The 15078-nt window shown below is 37.2% G+C and overlaps 1 protein-coding gene across 1 annotated transcript in view; it reads right to left on the reverse strand.

Moving 5' to 3' along the window:
• Window positions 1–5500: 5500 nt before the first annotated feature.
• The window catches only part of UMODL1 (uromodulin like 1), a 221081-nt gene continuing 211503 nt past the window's right edge, over window positions 5501–15078 (reverse strand). The window contains exon 17 of the mRNA XM_053705160.1: window positions 5501–5682. Within this exon, the coding sequence (XP_053561135.1) occupies window positions 5501–5682 (182 nt within the window). The remainder of the gene's footprint in view (window positions 5683–15078) is intronic.

Here is a 15078-nt window from a genome sequence, read left to right on the forward strand (position 1 = left end):
TATTTATTTTTACCAGTGAAACCAATATAATATCTCAACATTCACAAATATACATTTCTGACATTCAAAAACAAAACAAAAACAAATCAGTGACCAATATAGCCACCTTTCTTTGCAAGGACACTCAAAAGCCTGCCATCCATGGATTCTGTCAGTGTTTTGATCTGTTCACCATCAACATTGCGTGCAGCAGCAACCACAGCCTCCCAGACACTGTTCAGAGAGGTGTACTGTTTTCCTTCCTTGTAAATCTCACATTTGATGATGGACCACAGGTTCTCAATGGGGTTCAGATCAGGTGAACAAGGAGGCCATGTCATTAGATTTTCTTCTTTTATACCCTTTCTTGCCAGCCACGCTGTGGAGTACTTGGACGCGTGTGATGGAGCATTGTCCTGCATGAAAATCATGTTTTTCTTGAAGGATGCAGACTTCTTCCTGTACCACTGCTTGAAGAAGGTGTCTTCCAGAAACTGGCAGTAGGACTGGGAGTTGAGCTTGACTCCATCCTCAACCTGAAAAGGCCCCACAAGCTCATCTTTGATGATACCAGCTCAAACCAGTACTCCACCTCCACCTTGTTGGCGTCTGAGTCGGACTGGAGCTCTCTGCCCTTTACCAATCCAGCCACGGGCCCATCCATCTGGCCCATCAAGACTCACTCTCATTTCATCAGTCCATAAAACCTTAGAAAAATCAGTCTTGAGATATTTCTTGGCCCAGTCTTGACGTTTGAGCTTGTGTGTCTTGTTCAGTGGTGGTCGTCTTTCAGCCTTTCTTACCTTGGCCATGTCTCTGAGTATTGCACACCTTGTGCTTTTGGGCACTCCAGTGATGTTGCAGCTCTGAAATATGGCCAAACTGGTGGCAAGTGGCATCTTGGCAGCTGCATGCTTGACTTTTCTCAGTTCATGGGCAGTTATTTTGCGCCTTGGTTTTTCCACACGCTTCTTGCGACCCTGTTGACTATTTTGAATGAAACGCTTGATTGTTCGATGATCACGCTTCAGAAGCTTTGCAATTTTAAGAGTGCTGCATCCCTCTGCAAGATATCTCACTATTTTTGACTTTTCTGAGCATGTCAAGTCCTTCTTTTGACCCATTTTGCCAAAGGAAAGGAAGTTGCCTAATAATTATGCACACCTGATATAGGGTGTTGATGTCATTAGACCACACCCCTTCTCATTACAGAGATGCACATCACCTAATATGCTTAATTGGTAGTAGGCTTTCGAGCCTATACAGCTTGGAGTAAGACAACATGCATAAAGAGGATGATGTGGTCAAAATACTCATTTGCCTAATAATTCTGCACTCCCTGTATATGTAGAAATATGTATTCATGAATAAATAAAACATATTCTTCTATGTGAAGAACATTGGTATGTGAAATATTAATATTTACCTGTCAGATTAGTGAACTAGAGAATATACGTTCGTGTTGACGCGAGAGTGGGGTTTTTTTCCACTTTTTTCCCCATTGACTTCTATGGGGGAATAGGTTATCACACAAGCGATATTCTAACTTCGGCTTTTTGTGCGCATCAGGTTAGCATGAGAGCGATAACTTTTTACTTTCAACTTGTAATATGAGTGCAACCCGACGACTTTACTTCTACCACAATTAGTGTTCTAGCGAAAGCGCTAAATAGTGCTCCACTTCTAATCTGGCCTGTTATCTGTAATATTTAGGTTGCTTCTTTCTCTTGGTATCCTTTGTTGAAAAGCATAATTAAGTAGGCTCAGGAGCAGCAATGAATTGCAGGGAGATAGAACTGTCACTTAAAGTGAACAAAACCTGAAAGAATTTGCTGCCACAGTTTGCTTTCTCATTGGCCACATTTATTATGCACGTGTTTGGTGCCCTATGCCATGAAACCCAAATTATTATTTTTTTTCATAAGTCAGATACTTCTGTTATCAAATTTGCTTAATTCTCTTTGTGCTAAAGGAGCAGCAATGGACTACTGAGAGCTAACTGAAAACATCTGGGGAGCCAATGACAAGAGGTATTTGTGTTCAGCTACCAACCAGTAGTTAGCTCCCAGTAGTGCTCCTGAGCCTACCTTGGTATGCTTTTCAACAAAGAATACAGAAAGATTTAAACCAGGGCCAGAGAAAAGAAAACATTTTGCGAGATGTAACTATTGATGTTATGCTTTATATATATATATAGTGAAGATTGGAGTAGCCGTGTTAGTTCAATAGATAAGATGCTCAAATAAAGTATTGCAGTATGCAATGATACCTTTTTTATTGGACTAACATAATATTTCAAAGACAAGCTTTCGAGAGTTTTCCTCCCTTCCTCAGGTCTGAAGCAATACTGATCAATCTGATATAGATACACATCACATACAACAAATGGAAGGGAGGGAGGGGGTGAGAGGGGTGTCATATAAAGCAGAGGATGTGTCTGAAAGAGAAAATAGCTAAGAATAGCTAGAACAAGTTAATAGACAGAGGAGATTAAATAGGCAAGATGAGAGGAAAAACAAAAGGAAAAAGAAACCAATATAGGACAATAAGATGAGAGATTATAGAAAGTTATGGTAGTGTGTGAGAAAGCCAGAGTCTACATTAAGTCCTTCATTTCTGGTGTTGAAATGTGTGATCATTTTCATCTCAAACATCTTTTGTTCATGAGAGTCTTTGAAATTCCCTTTAAGAACTTTAATCCTGAGGTTTAGGATGGAGTGACCAGTCTGGGTGAAGTGGTGACCAACAAGGGTACAATATTCATTTTCTTTGTGGCTCTTGATCGAGTGTCTGTGTAGATTTATTCTGAGATGCAGCTTTAGGCCAGTTTCTCCAATGTAGCAACCTCTGTCACACGCTGTGCACTGTATCATGTACACCTCATTAGCAGATGAGCACGAATAGGATCCTTTAATATTGTATGATGTGTTATTGTGTCTGGCTGTGTTGTTGTCACATATATGTTGACACAGTTTGCAGAGTGATTTGTTGCATTGTGCAGTGCCATTCTGTGTAAGCTTCTGTTCTGTGGTTAATTTGCTGCGAACCACAAGGAGAATGAATATTGTACCCTTGTTGGTCATCACTTCACCCAGACTGGTCACTCCATCCTTAACCTCAGGATTAACGTTCTTAAAGGGAATTTCAAAGACTCTCATGAAGAAAAAACATTTGAGATGAAAATGATCACACATTTCAATACCAGAAATTAAGGACTTAATGTAGACTCTGGCTTTCTCACACACTACCAAAACTTTCTATAATCTCTCATTTTATTGTCCTTTATTGGTTTCTTTTTTCTTTTGTTTTTCCTCTCATCTTGCCTATTTAATCTCCTCTGTCTATTAACTTGTTCTAGCTATTCTTAGCTATTTTCTCTTTCAGACACATCCTCTGCTTTATATGACACCCCTCTCACCCCCTCCCTCCCTTCCATTTGTTGTATGTGATGTGTATCTATGTCAGATTGATCAGTATTGCTTCAGACCTAAGGAAGGTAGGAAAACTCTCGAAAGCTTGTCTTTGAAATATTATGTTAGTCCAATAAAAAAGGTATCACTGCATACTGCAATACTTTGTTATTTGAGCATCTTATAACTGGTACCTTATTCGCCTATTGTAGCCCCTCATACCCTTGATGCTTATTCTTGAGACTTATCTTTATTTATGCTGTGAGTGTAGTTATGATAATGAACAAATGCACTCTCTTATTGCTTAAGTTACCTTGCCTTTACAACTGCAGCATAATGTACTAGGCTATAGTATTAACACAGTCAGATCCACAATGTATATTAACATTGTATAAACTGTATATCATGTAAACCGTTGATTATTACTGTTTTACACCTGGCTATACCATTATGCTTGTACTTATTGTTTTTAATTCACACACGGCACTCGCGACTTAGCGTACGGTTGCCATGGTGATACGCGTGACGTCAGTGTCACGTAGCGCCGTGTTGCTTCAGGTTTGCGGCTGTGAACGCCGTTTAGCGGTGATAGATGTGCAGGGGTATAAAGGGGGTAAGTCTGTATAACTTGTTATGCTTATTTTGAAAACGGGGGAGACCCCGAAACGTTAATTAAATATTTTGGTATTTGGAAACAAGACCCTTTGAGTGACTCCTTCATCTGTTTTGTATTCACTCATGGAGTGCACCCAGGGCAACGTGGGCAGCTTGTGCCTTGTACTTTCACCAGGAGTGCTACTACCTCTACCTACATTTTATATATATATATATATATATATATATATATATATATATATATATATATATATATATATATATATACTGTATACTATATATATATACTGTTTAATTTGTAATCTGGATTTAAAGAGACATAAAAACCTACCTGTTTTTTTCTTTCATGATTCAGATAGAATGTATAAAAAAACTTTCCAATTTATTTCTATTAACAAATTTACTTCATTATCTTTGTATCCTTTTTTGGAGCAGTATATTGAAGCCGTTTTGCAAGAGTGACATATAGCGCTTAAGACCTCTTGTTGCAAACACTGCAGCCACATTGTACTAAAGACACTCGCATGTTCCTAAACCGACCTCAGAATGCTTTAATGGAATGGAATTATAAGCTGTATCTGAATTAATGGACAGTCTACTCCAGAAATTTTATTATTTAAAAGATAGATAATCCCTTTAGTACCCATTCCCCAGTTTTGCATAACCAACACTGTTTTAATAATACACTTTTACACTTTTTACCTCTCTAATTACCTTGTAGCTAAGCCTCTGCAGACTGCCCCCTTATCACAGTTCTTTTGACAGACTTACATTTTAGCCAATCGGTGCTGACTCCTAGGTAACTCCATGGGCGTGAGCACAATGTTTATCGATTTAGCCCACATGAACTAGCACTATCTAGCTGTACAAAACTGTCAAAATGCACTGAAATAAGAGGCAGCTATCAAGGGTTTAGAAATTAGCATATGAGCCTACTTAGGTTTAGTTTTCAACAAAAAAGAGAACAAAACAAATTTGATGTTAAAAGTAAATAGGAAATTTGTTTAAAATTGCATGCCCTATCTGAATCGTGAAAGTTTAATTTTTACTTGATTGTCCTTTTAATGTTTTGTAAATATTAAAATTTAATTTTTTTCTCTTTATTGAACAATTGTTTAAATCAATTTATCTGTGCAACACTTTTATAATGGAAATGCAATACAGATAATTTTAAATATTTAATAACTGCTGTAAAAATATATGTATCTTTAATAACATAAATAGATTATTTTTTTAAATATTTTAGTCACATTATGCAATCATAAATTTATATATGTAGATAAAATATGAACAGTGATAAGTTAAATATTTATATCTCTGTAATTAAATGTTACCAAATTATTTATGAAGTTTTATATTCCAAATGACTAATTAGCAAGCAATTTTAAATAATAGACAGAATAATGCTAAAGTGCAATTTGTTCTGAAATGTACAGGTGACCACTATCTTGGTTCCTAATATAGATTTTTTTTTTTAAAGTACACCTCTCCAGATTCTAGTTACTGAACACTTGATAACCAACATCACGTTTAAGTTTGAAGTTATATTTTCCTGTTCTTCTTTCGTGCCAGCAAATAAAACCAGCTGCCACTCCAGCCACAAACAAAAAGATCAGTATAATGATAAGGGCGATGTATCCTGGTCCCAGGGTAAATTCTTTAGAGTCTTGTGTATTGTCTAGAAAAAAAAAATATACAAAAATGTTAAATATTGATCTAACTTTAAGTGCATATGTGCTTAAAGGGATACTAAACCCAAAATGTTTCTTTCAAGTATTTTTGTCTGCAGCAGAGTGTTTTAAACTGGTTTCGATTACTTTACTGAAGGTGAAGTGTGTCTAATGTGCATAGTTCTAGAAATCCTGTATTTTTTAATCACATTGACATTTCTCAAGATGGTCAAAACAAAAAAAACAAAAAATAAACACAATAGATTTAATGTTGTGTTTCCATGACAACTAATGAGTCTGGCTATTACTAATGCAGGTGCATTTGCTTATAAAAAGGTTTTCAGCTTTACATTTATCCACTTTTATTATGCTTGACTTCTGCAAAATATTAATTTGATCATTTTAACTTCTGTAACACTTTGTCATACTTTATGGTTTTTCAGCGATTATCTAGCATTAAAAATGTGTATCCGTAAAACTCTGCTTGCATAATGATTTCTATGTCTGGAAACCAATAGCATTTAAAAAACATAACCAACATTTTTTAAGTCTAGGGATACATTCTTGTTAAAGAGATATGAAACCAAAACATTTTATTTCAGGATTCACATAGAGCATACAATTTAAAACAAGTTTCTAATTTACTTCTATTATCAATTTTCTTCATTCTCTTGGTATCTTTTGTTGAAAAGCAGAGACGTATGCTTAGGATCTGTCCCATTTTTAGAGCACTATATGGCAGCAGTTTTGCAAGAATGTTATCCATTTGAAAAGAGCACTAGATGGCAGCACTATTTCCTGCCATGTAGTGTTCCAGACGTCTACCTAGGTATCTCTTCAACACAGAATATCATGGAAACAAAATAAATATAATAATGGGAGTAAATTGGAAACTTTTTTTAAATAGTATGTTCTGTCTGAATCACAAATGAAAATGCTTGGGTTTCATTTAGGCAAGGGTGCCTTCCTAATTGGTAAGATAAAGGGATAGTAAATACCTTGTAATTACAAACTCTTGTTTGAAGTCTTGCGATAAATTAAAGGGATAGGAAAGTTAAAATTAAACTTCCATGATTCAGATAGAGCAGCAATTTTAAGCAATTTTATTATTTACTCCTATTATCATTTGTTATTTGTTCTCTTGCTATCTTTATTTAAAAAGCAGGAATGTCAACTTAGGAGCCGGCGCATTTTACGTTCAGCACCATGGATAGCGCTTGATTATTGGTGGCTACATTTAGCTATGAATAAGCAAGCATAACTCAGGATTTTAACCAAAAATGGGTCCGCTAAGATATACTCTATCTGTATCATGAAAGAAATTTTTTTTGGGTTTAGTGTCACTTTAAAGGGACAGTATACACCAATTTTCATATAACTGCATGTGATAGACACTACCATAAAGAATAATATGCACAGATACTGACATAAAAATCCAGTATAAAAACGTTTAAAAACTTACTTAGAAGCTTCCAGTTTAGCTCTGTTTAAAAGGTTACTGGAACATCCACTGCAAGTGGGAAATATCAGGCACTCCCCCTCCCCTTTCCTATGCATATGAAAAGACCCTTTACACAAACAGGAGCAAGCTGGAGTAGGTATACATCAGTATTCTCCTAAAACTTTGGGGCTTGGTTAGGAGTCTGAAAATCAGAGCAATGTTATTTAAAAATAAGCAAAACTATCATTTTTTTTTTATTTATTTTTTTAAACGTCATGGGATATATAAATAGATCATCTACAAAACATTTATGCAAAGAAAAAATGAGTGTATAGTGTCCCTTTAAGTACATCTATGGTTAAGTGCATCCAAAGGAAGCTTTCATGGGTGTTCACTATTGAAGGATGGGTGTCAGTGGCAATGCCAACTCCACTAGGAATTTAGTACCAGTGGCAGCATACATTTTACTTCTGTACTAATAAAAGTGCTATACTGTTGTACATGCAGATGTGAACCTGCTTGTCTGAAATAGTCTATAGTGTTTGACACATAACCAAAAGTCATAGGCCTAGATTTGGAGTTTGGCGTTAGCCGTGAAAACCAGCGTTAGAGGCTCCTAACGCTGGTTTTAGGCTACCGCCGGTATTTGGAGTCACTCAAAATAGGGTCTAACGCTCACTTTCCAGCCGCGACTTTTCCATACCGCAGATCCCCTTACGTAAATTGCGTATCCTATCTTTTCAATGGGATTTTTATAACTCCGGTATTTAGAGTCGTTTCTGAAGTGAGCGTTAGACATCTAACGACAAAACTCCAGCCGCAGGAAAAAAGTCAGTAGTTAAGAGCTTTCTGGGCTAACGCCGGTTTCTAAAGCTCTTAACTACTGTACTCTAAAGTACACTAACACCCATAAACTACCTATGTACCCCTAAACCGAGGTCCCCCCACATCGCCGACACTAGAAAAAAAATTTTTTAACCCCTAATCTGCCGACCGCCACCTACGTTATACTTATGTACCCCTAATCTGCTGCCCCTAACACCGCCGACCCCTATATTATATTTATTAACCCCTAATCTGCCCCCTCAACGTCGCCTCCACCTGCCTACACTTATTAACCCCTAATCTGCCGACCGCAAAGCGCCGCCACCTACGTTATCCTTATGTACCCCTAATCTGCTGCCCCTAACACTGCCGACCCCTATATTATATTTATTAACCCCTAATCTGCCCCCCTCAACATCGCCTCCACCTGCCTACACTTATTAACCCCTAATCTGCCGACCGGACCTGAGCGCTACTATAATAAAGTTATTAACCCCTAATCCGCCTCACTAACCCTATCATAAATAGTATTAACCCCTAATCTGCCCTCCCTAACATCGCCGACACCTAACTTCAATTATTAACCCCTAATCTGCCGACAGAATCTCGCCGCTATTCTAATAAATGTATTAACCCCTAAAGCTAAGTCTAACCCTAATACTAACACCCCCTTAAGTTAAATATAATTTAAATCTAACGAAATTAATTAACTCTTATTAAATAAATTATTCCTATTTAAAGCTAAATACTTACCTGTAAAATAAACCCTAATATAGCTACAATATAAATTATAATTATATTATAGCTATTTTAGGATTTATATTTATTTTACAGGTAACTTTGTATTTATTTTAACCAGGTACAATAGCTATTAAATAGTTAAGAACTATTTAATAGCTAAAATAGTTAAAATAATTACAAATTTACCTGTAAAAGAAATCCTAACCTAAGTTACAAATAAACCTAACACTAGACTATCAATAAATTAATTAAATAAACTACCTACAATTACCTACAATTAACCTAACACTACACTATCAATAAATTAATTAAATACAATTGCTACAAATAAATACAATTAAATAAACTAGCTAAAGTACAAAAAATAAAAAAGAACTAAGTTACAAAAAATAAAAAAATATTTACAAACATAAGAAAAATATTACAACAATTTTAAACTAATTACACCTACTCTAAGCCCCCTAATAAAATAACAAAGACCCCCAAAATAAAAAAATGCCCTACCCTATTCTAAATTACTAAAGTTCAAAGCTCTTTTACCTTACCAGCCCTGAACAGGGCCCTTTGCGGGGCATGCCCCAAGAAATACAGCTCTTTTGCCTGTAAAAAAAAACATACAATACCCAAGCCCCCCAACATTACAACCCACCACCCACATACCCCTAATCTAACCCAAACCCCCCTTAAATAAACCTAACACTAAGCCCCTGAAGATCATCCTACCTTGTCTTCACCATACCAGGTTCACCGATCGGTCCAGAAGAGCTCCTCCGATGTCCTGATCCAAGCCCAAGCGGGGGGCTGAAGAGGTCCATGATCCGGCTGAAGTCTTCATCCAAGCGGGGCAGAAGAGGTCTTCCATCCGATTGAACTCTTCATCCAAGCGGCATCCATCCGGAGCGAAGCGGCAGCATCCTGAAGACCTCCACCGCGGAACATCCATCCTGGCCGACGACTGAACGACGGTTCCTTTAAATGACGTCATCCAAGATGGCGTCCCTCGAATTCCGATTAGCTGATAGGATTCTATCAGCCAATCGGAATTAAGGTAGGAATATTCTGATTGGCTGATGGAATCAGCCAATCAGAATCAAGTTCAATCCGATTGGCTGATCCAATCAGCCAATCAGATTGAGCTCGCATTCTATTGGCTGATCGGAACAGCCAATAGAATGCGAGCTCAATCTGATTGGCTGATTGGATCAGCCAATCGGATTGAACTTGATTCTGATTGGCTGATTCCATCAGCCAATCAGAATTTTCCTACCTTAATTCCGATTGGCTGATAGAATCCTATCAGCCAATCGGAATTCGAGGGACGCCATCTTGGATGATGTCCCTTAAAGGAACCGTCATTCTGCAGTTGGACGTCGCCGGAAGAAGATGGGTCCGCGGTGGAGGTCTTCAGGATGGAGCCGGTCATCATCGGATGAAGATAGAAGATGCCGCTTGGATCAAGATGGTTGCCGGTCCGGATCGCCTCTTCTTCCCGGATAGGATGAAGACTTTGGAGCCTCTTCTGGACCTCTTCAGGCACCGGATGATGGATTGCCAACCCCCGCTTGGGTTGGATGAAGTTTTTGGAGCCAGGACGGATCGGTGATACCTGGTGAGGTGAAGACAAGGTAGGATGATCTTCAGGGGCTTAGTGTTAGGTTTATTTAAGGGGGGTTTGGGTTAGATTAGGGGTATGTGGGTGGTGGGTTGTAATGTTGTGGGGGGGTATTGTATGGTTTTTTTTTACAGGCAAAAGAGCTGAACTTCTTGGGGCATGCCCCGCAAAGGGCCCTGTTCAGGGCTGGTAAGGTAAAAGAGCTTTTAACTTTAGTAATTTAGAATAGGGTAGGGCATTTTTTATTTTGGGGGGCTTTGTTGTTTTATTAGGGGGCTTAGAGTAGGTGTAATTAGTTTAAAATTGTTGTAATATTTTTCTTATGTTTGTAGATATTTTTTTATTTTTTGTAACTTAGTTCTTTTTTATTTTTTGTACTTTAGCAAGTTTATTTAATTGTATTTATTTGTATGAATTGTATTTAATTAATTTATTGATAGTGTAGTGTTAGGTTAATTGTAGGTAATTGTAGGTAGTTTATTTAATTAATTTATTGATAGTATAGTGTTAGTTTTAATTGTAACTTAGGTTAGGATTTCTTTTACAGGTAAATTTGTAATTATTTTAACTATTTTAGCTATTAAATAGTTCTTAACTATTTAATAGCTATTGTACCTGGTTAAAATAAATACAAAGTTACCTGTAAAATAAATATAAATCCTAAAATAGCTATAATATAAATATAATTTATATTGTAGCTATATTAGGATTTATTTTACAGGTAAGTATTTAGCTTTAAATAGGAATAATTTATTTAATAAGAGTTAATTAATTTCGTTAGATTAAAATTATATTTAATTTAGGGGGGTGTTAGTGTTAGGGTTAGACTTAGCTTTAGGGGTTAATATATTTATTAGAATAGTGGTGAGCTCCGGTCAGCAGATTAGGGGTTAATAATTGAAGTTAGGTCTCGGCGATGTTAGGGAGGGCAGATTAGGGGTTAATACTATTTAATATAGGGTTAGTGAGGCGGATTAGGGGTTAATAACTTTATTATAGTAGCGCTCAGGTCCGCTCGGCAGATTAGGGGTTAATAAGTGTAGGCAGGTGGAGGCGACGTTGAGGGGGGCAGATTAGGGGTTAATAAATATAATATAGGGGTCGGCGATGTTAGGGAACCAGATTAGGGGTACATAGGGATAATGTAAGTAGCGGCGGTTTACGGAGCGGAAGATTAGAGATTAGGGGTTAATAATAATATGCAGGGGTCAGCGATAGCGGGGGCGGCAGATTAGGGGTTAATAAGTGTAAGGTTAGGGGTGTTTAGACTCGGGGTACATGTTAGGGTGTTAAGTGCAGATGTAGGAAGGGTTACCGCATAGCAAACAATGGGGCTGCGTTAGGAGCTGAACGCGGCTTTTTTGCAGGTGTTAGGTTTTTTTTCAGCTCAAACAGCCCCATTGTTTCCTATGGGGGAATCGTGCACGAGCACGTTTTTGAGGCTGGCCGCGTCCGTAAGCAACTCTGGTATCGAGAGTTGAAGCTGCGTTAAAAATGCTCTACGCTCCTTTTTTGGAGCCTAACGCAGCCTTTATGTGGACTCTCGATACCAGAGTTATTTTTATGGTGCGGCCAGAAAAAAGCCGGCGTTAGATTTTCGGGTCGTTACCGACAAAACTCCAAATCTAGGCCATAATAAATAAAAGGACATTAAATTCAACAATTGATTCCCCCCACTATATTTCATTATGTTAAGTAAAAAATTATTTTGCTATCTAATAACATTTCTTTTGCCAGTTTTTTCTGTAATTTAACTTTGAAATCTTTCCTTTCTTTAACTCCCTAGTAAGGCTTGGGTGCAGACTTAAAGGGCCATAACACCCACATTTTTTCTTTCATGATTTAGAAAGAGCATGCAATTTTAAACTGTCTAATTTACTTATATTATCTAATTTGCTTCATTCTCTTGATATCCTTTGCTGAAAAGCATATCTAGATAGACTCATTAGCTGCTGATTGGTGGCTGCATATAGATGCCTCGTGTCATTGGCTCACCCATGTGCATTGTTATTTCTTCAACAAAGAATATCTACAAATTTAGCAAATTAGAGAAGTAAATTGGAATGCTGCTTAAAATTGTATTCTCTACTTGAATCATAAAAAAAAAAGTTTGGGTTTAGTGTACCTTGATCAGGGCTGAATATCATTTATACCTATCTTTTGGCCCAATGATCAAAAACATGCAATCATGAAGAGAAATCAAACTCAAAATCTTTGTGGGTAGTTTTTAACTCTACACTGTAATGTATGTATGTAGGGATGTGTGAATGTGTTTATATTCAAATTTGAATGTTAGAACGAATGTTATCATAGAAATTCGATTTACACAATCGAATGTTGATAAGAACGAATATCCTTAAATATTTTATAACCGAAGGCTATTTATAGTTTTCAAATGTCACTTTGGATTATCGAATGTTCATAATTAGATTGAATGTTCTTATATCACATTTAAAGAAAGCATTAGAAATACTATTACAAATATATAAATTTGAATTTTTCGAATTTGAATATTGCATAATTCGAATCAAATTATTAGAACATTTCAAATTAAATATTACATTTAAAGAAAGCATTAGAAATACTATTAAATTAAGCGAATGTTAGAATGTTGTACAAACATTCGAAATTCAAAAAGAATGAACAAATGTGTTAAAATTTGTTTAATTTTTCGAATATTGCGAGACATTCGCCCATTCCTATATGTATGTCTCCTTCACATCCAGAACCTGCATAGTGAGATAAATAGCTCTTAACCTGAACTGACGAGACGTGTTAGGTTATCTGACTGCAGCAGAGAGCTTTAGATAACCTGATTCTAAATGCCCACAACAAATGACGTATTTCTCTGAACTGCAAAACTATGAAAAGTTTCCTAAATAATGGTCATGAAAGTCAAAATTCAACTTTTAATGGTTTGGATAAAATTTACAAATTCAAAAAATCTAATCAATTTACTTCTAATATAAAATGCACCTGTGTCTCTTGGTATCCTTGAAAGTTCACTCCTTTCTATGAGAAGCCCTGAGCCTACCTCAGTATGCTGTCATGGAAATGAGCTAAGTTTCAACTAATTATACCAAAAGAAATAGGTACATTTGATAATTGGAGTAAATTAGTAAGCTTTTTATTATTGTAGGCTCTATCTAAATCATGAAAGTTAAGCTTTCATGTCCCCTTTTATTTGGCTTACAGGTATTTTGTAGTGCAGATCAAAACAGCTCTTCAACAAAAGGTTAAAGAGACACAAAACCCACATTTATTCAGGTAGAACATACATAAAATTAAGCAACTTTTAAATGTACTTCTATTATCAAATGTGCTGGATTCTCTTGGTATTTTTTGTTGAAGGTGCAGCAATGCACTGCTGGGAACTAGATGAGTACATGAGCCAATGACAAGAAGCTATATGTGCAGCCACCAATCAGCAGATACTGTAGCTCTAAGTAGTGCATTGTTGCTCCTGAGTATGCTTTTCAATAAGGGATACCAAGAGAAGAAAGCAAATTATATAATAGAAGCCGTTCAAAATTGCATGCTCTATTAGAACCATGAAGATTTTGGGGGGAATTATGTCCCTTAAACCTCTGCTCTGTAGAAGACAAACATGTTGTCCATGTGTACGTCTAGCAGGTCCTTTAAAGCATATATACACTTACCGGCCACTTTATTAGGTACACCTGTTCAATTGCTTGGTAACACAAATTGCTAATCAGCCAATCATATGGCAGCAACTCAATGAATTTAGGCATCTAGACGTGGTGAAGATGACTTGCTGAAGTTCAAACCAAGCATCAGAATGGGGAAGAAAGGGGATTTAAGTGACTTTGAACGTGGCATGGTTGTTGGTGCCAGACATGCTGGTCTGAGTATTTCAAAAAACGCTGATCTACTGGGATTTTCACGCACAACCATCTCTAGGGTTTACAGATAATAGTCAGAAATAGAGAAAATATCCAGTGAGCAGCAGTTGCGTGGACGACAATGCCTTGTTGATTTCATAGGTCAGAGGAGAATGGGCAGACTGGTTTTAGATGATAGAAAGGCAACACTAACTCAAATAACCACTTCTTACAACCAAGGTATGCAGAATACTATCTGTGAACACACAACACTTCGAACCTTGAAGCAGATGGGCTACAGCAGCAGAAGACAACACCAGGTGCCACTCCTGTCAGCTAAGAACAGGAAACTGAGGCTACAATTCACACAGGCTCACCAAAATTGGACAATAGAAGATTGGAAACACGTTGCCTGGTCTGATGAGTCTCAATTTCAGCTGCGATATTCAGATGGTAGGGTCAGAATTTGGCATAAACAACATGAAAGCATGCATCCATCCTGCTCTGTATCAACGGTTCAGGCTGGTGGCGGTGGCGTAATGGTGTGGGGGATATTTTCTTGGCACACTTTGGGCCCCTTAGTATCAATTGAGCATTGTTTAAATTCCACGGCCTACCTGAGTATTGTTGCTGACCAAATCATCTCAAACTGATTTCTTGAACATGACAATGAGTTCACTGTACTCCAATGGCCTCCACAGTCACCAGATCTCAATCCAATTGATCACCTTTGGGATGTGGTGTAATGGGAGATTTGCATCATGGATGTGCAGCCAACAAATCTACAGCAACTGCCTGATGCTATCATGTCAATATGGACCAAAATCTCTGAGGAATGTTTCCAACACCTTGTTGAATCTATGCCATGAAGAATTAAGGCAGTTCTGGAGGCAAAAGGGGATCCAACCCGGTACTAGCAAGGTGTACCTAATAAAGGGGCCGG

Source organism: Bombina bombina, chromosome 3, assembly GCF_027579735.1.
Source record: "Bombina bombina isolate aBomBom1 chromosome 3, aBomBom1.pri, whole genome shotgun sequence".
NCBI lineage: Eukaryota > Metazoa > Chordata > Amphibia > Anura > Bombinatoridae > Bombina > Bombina bombina.